The sequence below is a fragment of the Primulina huaijiensis genome, chromosome 12 (genome assembly GCF_012295235.1).
Source record: "Primulina huaijiensis isolate GDHJ02 chromosome 12, ASM1229523v2, whole genome shotgun sequence".
In the NCBI taxonomy this organism is placed as follows: domain Eukaryota; kingdom Viridiplantae; phylum Streptophyta; class Magnoliopsida; order Lamiales; family Gesneriaceae; genus Primulina; species Primulina huaijiensis.
In genome coordinates, this window is record NC_133317.1 from 3,137,438 (window position 1) to 3,147,725 (window position 10,288).

Consider the following 10,288-nt stretch of genomic DNA (forward strand, 5'->3'; position numbering starts at 1 on the left):
TCTGGGCCCTCCAATCTCGCCGTTCTCTCTGTTCATCCATTCCTCGGCCTCATTTCCCTCGGTATTCGGATTATATTTCTCTTCATCCTGCATCTGCTGTATTTTCTCTTTGGTTTCTGGATCCGATTCTTCTCTCTTCCCTAACTTCTGAGCCGTCGAACACATGAATCGGCGAATTACAGAGTTTGCGAACTCGGATCTGATGATTGATGGTGGAGAACGGCTTAATTTGCTGGCCATTATCTGACCCTCAATTTTTTCAAGCTTCTAGTTTCGAAGTTTCAGGTAAAAGGAATAGTTCGAGAATTGTAAATCAGTGATGGGTTTTTTTTTTTTTTTTTTTTTTTTTTTTTTTTTTTTTTTNGTTAGAAACTAGCTAGTAATTGGGTTGCATTTTCAAGAAAACTAACCCAATACTATATTGGGCTGGGTGAATCCTGTCATATTAGGTTGGCACCACTCCGGACCGGCCACAGGCCTAGTACGATCGGCCCAAATCAAAACGAGTTTACTGGTGCAGTGGGAATATATGTAATGGGTCGAATTTGATATCTTCCGTTTTCATCCCTATTTATTATACTAATAACCATGCATAACTTCATCTTCTCTATATATTTTGACTTTAGCCTCATCATTATATCCATCGAATTTTATATTCTACTCAAATTCCCTATTACCATCTATAATTCAATGTTTTAAATTTAAATTATTTTGATTAACTACTAAAATATTTATCAAATTTTCAAGAGAACAATAAGAACAAAATTAAAAATAAGAATTAGCAACTAAAAATATTATAAAAATAACAAAATATTAGAAATAAGAATATTACGGTTTGGTTCATGTGGTTTAAGTAATTAATTGAGTTACAAATCAAGTTACATGTTTTAAAATATGTAATACTAATGATTTTTTTTTTTTGAGCATTAGTTGCTTGTAAAAATTCATTAATCTTTAAAAATATCAAAGATCTCATAAATTGATACAAACACAATCAAATTTAATGTTTTTTTATTCTAATTTTTTTTAATGTTTTAGTAATTTTATACATCAAAATTAAGAACTCAAAAATAAATACTAGTTTGATTATCGTAACAATATTTGATATGTTGCAGGCGAATAATTCTAGAAACAGTCGACCAATTTCTCTAAGATAAATCATTAGGATCCAAAATGTCATATATGGCGGTCCGTTGTGTTTCTACGGGTTTTAAATTTTTATTTAAAAATTAAAATCGTAACCAAATAAAACGTCGTTTAAATTGAACCAAACGATCCAAAATTTATGGTTCAACCGAACGGCACCATCTGAAATTTGTTATGCTTATCAAATTCATACGAGGAAAGTGAAATAATGAATGGATTACAATTTGTATTAATTTTACAAATTTACAATAAATGAGAGCCACTACTGTATGCAGACACATCTTAAAAAAACACACTTCGATTGTCTAATTTCTAAATAGCAATGGTATATCATTTCTAGCAGCAGCTCCCTATAAACCTCCTAACTCGAGATTTCGATCAAGAATTCAATCAAATATACAAAAGCCTACGCATAAATCAAAACGTTTCGCATTTGAATTCAAGTTTGATAATCAACAATTCTAAGAAGGTTTTCGCATTGGTTTGGTTCCAGGAATCCATTTTTCCCTTGCATCTGTTGCATATAAGGAAACAAAATGTTGTCTTCCGATGTCAATATTCGAAAAGCCCTATCTTTTAAAGAAAGTATGATAATTGCTCTCTCTTTCTTGAACCTCCTTCTCCATATAGATCATTCCATTGCTTCAGCTCGGCCATTACGGATCCCTCCGAAGCAAAACTAGCAGCAACCTGTAAATATGCAGCAATGCCTTTTCAATTTGCAATGAACTCTAGTGATTAGTGTGTGGTTGATGATAAATAGAAGTTGCTAGAATCATTTTCTTTTTACACAGTTTTAAAGTCCCGGTTACTAAATCATAAGGAAATACCAATAGTTTACTTTAAATAGAGAAATGCCAAAAATAACTCGACGTAAATTTATAGAACATCATAAACTCTGGTGAATCGAGGATCAGCAAGGCTTTAATTTCAAATACAGCAAAATGATAAGATTGATTCATGCATATGAACACAACTATCACTTGAATAATAAAGAAGATGGTGCTATTGATGGCATCTCATGTACCCAAGATATCATTTGTCCCTAGAGTTGAATTCTTCTTTATAGAATAGATAAAATAAAAAAATGGACCAGTATGATTGGGAAAAATTATGGTGCGTGGATAGAACTGGCCATGTTTTCATAGATTAGAAATAACGCTGATATTCGAACTTCCATGGTCACCAATCAACAGCAATAAAATTCATATTACCTGGTTCTTTGCCTGCCTCATGTCTTCCATGTTTAAGGGCCTTAGAAAAATCACCTTTTCCTCAGTTTCTTCTCCTGGTGTAGAAGAATCTTCCAAGCTCTGGCCTTCATCATGCTTTTGCCTTTTTTCCTATCGGAACATAATAAAAAGAAAAGGTTAGAAGAATTAATGAAACGCAAACACAAAATAATGAGAGATCTATGTTGCGATCCCAACAAGTTTGGGACCAAGGCTTGTATGAATAAACAAGGAGAGTGATCAAGAAGGTCCATCTTCTGTGCTGAAATGTTAGCATACCCTATCCTTCTGTCTCTCTTGTTGCAGCAGTTCTCTTACTGGTCTATAAGCCGCAGTTATGCATAGATTCTGTTTCCAATAATTACCACCAAGAGTCATTGGCAACCAATTAAAGAATAGCGTGAAAAAATCTTCAGGAGAAAACACACACCTTAAGATCACTCCCACTATATCCTTCAGTTATGGCTGGAAGCTCTTTAAAATCTAGGTCTTCAACTTTTTCTTTGGACAACAGGGTTCTCAAGATCATTTCTCTGTTCTCCACCGATGGAAGATCGACCATAATTCTGTTTAACAGTAACTCAAGATTGATTACACTTCAAAAATAATGTCCATTTACGTGAAACTCAAGCTGGCATTTGTAAGCCAACAAGCAAATTTAATAAATGGAATCCCAAAATATGTGCAACGGACAACCAGTTATGATACCTGCGCTCAAACCTCCTAATTATTGCTTCATCGAGATCAAAAGGTCGGTTTGTTGCAGCAAGAACAAGAATGCGCTCTCCGGGTTTTGTCAGGAGTCCATCCCAATGTGTCATGAACTCATTCTTAATTTTACGCATCGCCTCATGCTCTCCTACTCTTGTCCGTTGTCCAAGCATGCTATCAACCTCATCTACGAAAATGATGGTTGGAGAAACCTTTGCTGCTAGGGTGAAAAGAGCTCGAACATTCTTCTCATCTTCACCAAACCATTTTGAAGTGATTGTTGACATGTTGACATTTATGAAGCTTGCTCCAGCCTCATTAGCAATGGCCTTAGCGAGCATTGTTTTTCCAGTACCTGGAGGTCCAAAAAGAAGGATGCCTCGACAAGGCTTAAGAAGCCCTCCATTGAAAAGGTCTGGTCTTCTAAGAGGAAGCATGACCAGCTCCTGAAGTAGTTCTTTAGTCTCATCCAGAGAACCAATATCGGCAAATGTGACTCCAATCTCATTTGCAGGAATAACTTCAGGCCTCATGCGTTTTTCGAATTCATTGTCAGGGGGGATTTCCTGGCATCACCAAGCATCGTGACAGTGTCAGTAAGACAAAATGGATAAGATAAAGTTATTACGTGTTATTGATCGTAGCAAAACACATCTTTCCAACCTATAGTAAACCCTTTCGTTTCAAGGTTTAGAAAAGAAAGGAAGGGTCATTTAGGAAGAAACTGTAAAATCAATTTGAGGCTCAAACGAACAAGATAAGAAGAAGGAGAAATAGCTTCAACATAGTTTGGATCTCGTCTGTTCAAAATCACACAGCCTGAATATTGACCACAGTTCTACATCAACAAAAATAGTACAAACTAGGAGGAGCTTGGAGCCTGAGGTATTCTATCTATCTACCTTTATCAAAGAAGATTTTTCTGCCTCATTCTTGCTCTCGGACTTAAATTCAGGTTTTCCTCCAGAACCATCTTTTGATTCAGTCTCCTAATATTTATCAAAACAAGAAAAGCACGTACAATTACAATCTGAGAACACTGGACAAAATATTGAAAAATGATGAACAGTCTAAGCACAACCTTCAGCGATTCAACACTAGTCTCCATTTTAAGGGTATCCTTGCCACCACTTTTCCCCTCCTGAAAAATGCTTAAACCATGGGACAAACTGCACCAAATCGATTGAAGCAAATAAAAGACATTTAGCGAGCAAAGACAGCAGAAAAAAAGTCAAAAAATAAAGATTTATCTCAACCTGTTGGATGATATTATAAGCTTCCCATTACGATACTCTGGATCTTTGATATTCATCAAATGATAAGATATAGCAGAAACCACAATTTCCTCAATGTAATTACTCAGAACCACAGTATCAGCAAGGCAGATTGATCCTAGATCATCACATTCAAGGTCGTTGGCAGCAAGTACCTCAGCAATATGATTCTTGTTATCCTGAAACTGAATCTTCTTCATATCCTCTTCCAGCTGAGCTTTCCAGCTCACAAGATGAGTTTCATCTTCCGGTGGCCTGATCACAATATCATAAGGAAATGAAAGACTCAGCCTGTCATCTACCTCACCGCAATCCTCTTCAAAGTCCAACATCCGAGAACCGAGGACCAAAACTGATCCTGATAATTTCTTTAGCATTCGATCAAACAATTTGTAGAATCTTGAAGATTGGAGAAAAAGTTTCTCAACATCCCTGATGTAGAGAATGATGCAGCTGGTTTGGGAGACTGAAACTAACACCTGCCAGAGACAACTAAGTTATTATATATAGAAAAATAACTCAAAAGGCCAACATTTTATTATGCCAAAATAGGTGAAAGGGACATCAAGATCACATAAGACACACAACATATGCAAATAGAATCAGGAGAAGGAATTATCAAACGATGTCGATAAAAGGATAAGTGACATTCAATGGACAAGATCAAGCAATTCTTGACAATGTTACCTTATAAAGTGACTGTAAGAAAACCTTCTCATCAAAAGACAAGTTGCCAATGCGCTTAATATGAGCTGATAAAATCAAGATAAAAACAAACAGATGTTAAATTTGATTACACAATTAAGAGTGAACTAAGAGATATTTGTGTAAAGAACATTCTTCGTCGAAACAATGCAGTTCAAGGGAAAAAAACTGAAAAATTAGCAAATTGGAACTTAAATCAAATAATCAAATGCTTGGGAAACATAGTAAGCTCATTTTCAGGGATAAATACCATTTATTTTGTACATAAAATACTCGAGCGCAAGAAGGTATAAGCCAACCACACCACAATTTGGCATTTGTACTTTAATCTTGCAACTGACACATACAACAGAATAACAATCAATGCCAGTTAAAAATGTTATGTTCAAACCTGGATTTGAAGAGGATGATTGCACACTAATGTTACTCATGTCCGAAGAAACAGAAGAAGTCCTGCGAGGTTTTAGGGGATTGCTGATTCCTTCATTGTTCCTTTAAGAAGAAGAATTAAGGGTCATTCGGGAGTTCAGTCTGGCTTAGAATGTTGATGTTCTAAATGAAATTTGCTAACCATACCTTCCCTTAGAATCCAATCCACTGCTTTGCCTCGATAACGTGCCTTCATAACAGGAATTTTAAAAATTGCTCAGATCAAATTATAAATATCAATAATGTTTGTGTGCAAGCAGGAACAAGCAAGTAAATTGCTAGTAATAGCTTTTGCCTGAGCATGCTGCATTCAAATTCGTATTAAGGTTGCATTCACAACTTACAATAGACTGTTCATGCAACCTAAATTGCTCATAATGCTACAAGTCAGTCATGATTAAGGTGACTTCTTAATAATGCTTTTGTTGAGCTTATTGGGTGAAGATGGAAGGTAAAGGAATCCCTGCATAGCGAGAAACCGACACTACCGTGTACTTTCTGACGCATATAAACAGGTTTTCCTCCATTATAGCTCTATATGTGATCGATATAACAAAATGTAAGGCTGTGCTGCCTGTGCAAAATGCCCTTTAAACAAACACTTAATTTCATGAAAACACATGCAAAATAAAATCATGCCTTACAATGTACCTTTGTTATCCCCTTTTGCTGGAAGAAACGAGCTGAGGAAAGTGGACATTCGTTGTAATGCTACTTCTGAGACAGTGCCTTCGAGTGACTACGACACAAACAATTGGAATCAGTACGCTTTTCACTTAAAGCCATCAGGTTCACTTTCACTACGTTTAATGATGTAGATCTAGCAGAACATTGCACTTGGATTCTGTCTTAGTTTTCATAACTATAGTATATAATGGACCCAAATAACCCTCTTACAAAAAATTAAGGAACTAAAACTAGTCATTCCAACATAGATATGAAAAATATACTCACGGACTCTTTCTTGGTGCTGCCATACTTGCTCTGCATCTATAGATGGTTGACCAATAAAAAAACAATGATGCAGGTCAGTACAGAGATGTGGAAAGAATAAGCACCGGAAAATATTATTCAGCTCAATAACCTTAATTGAGAAGTGGGTTATATCCAGCAACAGCAACTTTGCTTTAAAATGATGCGCTAGAGCCTTAGCAAGCGTTTGCTGATAGAGTTCTACAGAAAGGTAAAAATATAAAAGACTACAGCAACAAGAAAGTTGAGGGTTGCTAAATTAAATTGGAGATAGGTGTGATTTCAAATACCAGCAGGTCCAGAGAGCAAGATTGCCCGGCTGGCAGCAGGTGAGAGATTTCGAGTGTGCTTAGAGACATCTAAGTGGTTTAAGTGAACGTACGCCGCACTTGTTAATAATACACGTGTTCTCTCACTGTCAAAAACATCAAGGGAGAAAGAAAAATACATAAGGTTCCACAATTAACTTATTACTTGCCTATATAATAGAGGACGCGTAACATTGATGACAGCTTCACAGTTAAGAACTCAAGGCGATTAATAAGATGTGATCTTTTCTGGAAACAGAAGACATAGAATGTACCAACTTTAACTGGAAAAAGTATAATATTACTTTAACCGCGTAGTCAGTCTACAAACTATACAAATATAATTTTAACATCATTAATAATACCTCAAAGATATGAAGAACTTAAAGATATAGTTAAAATATACGTTACTTTTATGAATATCCATAGTAACCATATCAGTCCTTTGCTGTGATTACTAATTTTTTTTTCTTTATATGATATTCAAATCAATAGCCTCAACTAAAACTATAAACAGATATATGAAATATACAAAAAAATAAAAATAAAAAAATCTTTTTCGACTAAAACTTATAAAATATCACTAGTCTTCTTCGACCACGAAGAAATAATGGCGTTTCAAAGACCAAATAGAAAAAAGAAAGAAGAAAAAAAGCTCCAAAAGCCCTCAAAGAATTCTTCATGACCGAGTCGCCAGGTGAAAAATTAAAGAAAAGGCGAACAATCAAAAGTAATTAGCATCTGGAATATTATTCTGATCCTCTGACACCGACCATTCAAATCTACCATTCAACCAATCATTCACTGATCACACATCGTTTTGTCTTTTCTCAAGTCAAAACCAAAAAACCATGTAAAAGAACAAAGAACCAAGCAGCAAATGAAACGACCGAAGAAGTTATTTCTCTCAAACAGAGAAAAAGTACTTGCATGTTCTCTATACTCACCTGAGATAATAGGGGAAGTCGTCGAACGTGACCTTGTTTTCCTTTCCATCATCAATCAATCTGACAAGCTCCACCTCAATCTGCTCACCCGTGATCCCCTCAACCACCGAAAAACTCGAACCACCGGTCCATCTGCCGACCGCTTGACCGGAAACCAAACCGAGCCCCACCCCAACACCCACCCCTACGCTCAATGCCGACAATAACACGTGCTTCTGCTCCATCATCTCACCATATACTCATCACAAATCTCACACACACGTATACATACAATAGATTATACGTATACGTGCATGTAACACCAATTTTTCAACGGCTTCTCACCAAAAAAATTGAATGAATCAACGAATCAAGAAATATATGAGGAAAAAAATGGGTGAGATTGGGAGAAAAATGGTTGCTGTGAGGTTTCTGGAGAAGAAATATGCGTATCTGCGAATGAGACGGATTCTTTTTGTTGACAGAAGAAGAGTGGTGCTGCGGTATATATCGACGAGCGGGGGCGGCTAAGATGGCAGGAGAAAATGGTGGTAAATAATATTTTCTGCTTTGACGTTTTGACTATTTATTTACCAAGTCAACAATTAAAAACAACTAAACTCACCCCGAAAAATAATAATAACAAATCCTAATCTTCTCGATATGTTTTTTTTTTTTTTTTTGCGTTTCTTAGATAAAATATTCAATAAAATAATAATCACAAAAATTCTTGTGAGACAGTCTCACAGATCAATTTCGTATGTCGAATATATTATTTATATCATTCAGGAAAAATTATTACTTTTTTATGCTAAAAGTATTACTTTTTTATTGTGAATATTGGTAGGGTTGACCCGTCTCACAGATAAAAATTGTTGAGATCGTCTCACAAGACTCAATAATAATATCACTGTATTATTAAGAATTTTTATACCAATGACTTTTTAATAAATAGATCGTCTTTTTTATTTCAAAAATTATTTATTTATTTATTTATGAATAATTAATAAATNTTATAAATAATTAATAAATCTTTCAAAACGAGTTGACATGCCCACCTCACTTTAACCCGTTAAAAAATAACGTGGAGAAAAACCTCAACTCGATCCAACCCGACCAGACCATCTCATATATTGTGTTAGCTAGGTAAATCCACCATAGTTTTTTAAAACAAAACTAATTACATGAGCACAATAACAATATCATTATCATGATAAAACTAAAATTTAAATTGAATACATTTTAACAAATCTAAACAAATATTCAAAATTCATCAACCGTAATCCGATATATCATTTGAATTTTAATATTTCTCTTCATTTTATTTTGTCAATGATTTCCAAAAAATTTGAACCTTCACCAGATAAATTGACTTAATATTTGAACTATCTTTACATATAAAATACATTTAAAAAAAACATTTTGAGAATCAATGTGTATTTTTTAGTGACCAGTAATTTTTTTTAAAAATTATTGGATGAACACATTTGTTAAAATATTATTTGAGAAGAATTTATTGTGTGACGTTAATTAATAATTTTTATTTTACGTTATGAACCAAATCTTTTATGTTCGACTTATACAACACTGATTTTTCTCAGATGTCCTTTTCTTCAGTAAATGGTTTTTAGTGTTATTCCAGAAATTATTTTAAGCAACTACCAATAATTGCAATAATTGCACCAGTGTAGACAACAATGATTAATTGTGTGATTGGATGCCTAAAATTTGTTTAAAGCCTCTTTTTTAAAAAAAAAAAAAAAGAAGAAGAAGAAATTGCTCACTAATTTTATGCAAATCTGAATTAAATAATTCATGTATTTAATTATTTTGGTATTTGCATTTACTTTTATTTGATACTTAGAAGTACATAATTTTAAAGTTCAATTAAAACAGATTTATCTTGATATAAATAATATAAAAAGGCAAAGAAAATTATATTTTATATATATGTATATATAATATATGACAAAAACTTGTGTGAGACGGTCTCATAGGTCGTATTTGTGAGACGGATCTCTTATGAGACGGTGTCACATGAGACCCATTCATAATATATATGTGTATATATATATATTAGATAATAAAATAATAAAATTTGCCGTTGGCATCACCAAATGTCCAAATGGATCCCACCTGCGCTCCTTTTAGTTCCAACTGAGTGCAAAATTAAAATCGAGAGGCGGCTGCATTCTAATCCTATTAAATAATAATAAACAATTATGTTTCAAAATAAATTAATAATTAATTTCTTATTTATTATATTATATTATTTGTTATTTATTATATATCTATACTTCTATACTATTATATTAAGTGTGAGGACATGATAATAACTACTTAGAGAAGATACCAACTTTTTTTTTTCCAATTTTACCCTTATATGATATTAATATTACACTTATGTTTTTTTTTTGTTTTTTGTTTTAATTTCAACACACACTTTTATTTTTATTTCAACAATTCAAATATCGATTTAGTCTCTCCATAATTTGTCAAATTTCACTTTAATCCATCGATAATAATAAAAAATATTGTACACACGGATCGCGTGGGCATAATTACCAGTATTAATTATATCGGGC

The 10,288-nt window shown here is 33.8% G+C and overlaps 1 protein-coding gene across 1 annotated transcript; it reads right to left on the minus strand.

Annotated features, from left to right (window-relative positions):
- Positions 1-1,344: 1,344 nt before the first annotated feature.
- LOC140989686 (uncharacterized) lies at positions 1,345-8,244 on the minus strand. The gene is made up of 16 exons (XM_073459014.1): positions 7,725-8,244; positions 6,760-6,884; positions 6,582-6,670; positions 6,452-6,487; positions 6,149-6,236; positions 5,645-5,687; positions 5,460-5,560; positions 5,051-5,115; positions 4,346-4,842; positions 4,171-4,258; positions 3,992-4,078; positions 3,087-3,655; positions 2,809-2,944; positions 2,658-2,726; positions 2,361-2,489; positions 1,345-1,836 (listed from the first exon to the last, which is right to left on the minus strand). The coding sequence occupies exons 1-16, from the start codon at positions 7,949-7,951 to the stop codon at positions 1,723-1,725; spliced, it is 2,463 nt and encodes an 820-aa protein (XP_073315115.1). The 5' UTR covers positions 7,952-8,244; the 3' UTR covers positions 1,345-1,722.
- Positions 8,245-10,288: the final 2,044 nt, after the last annotated feature.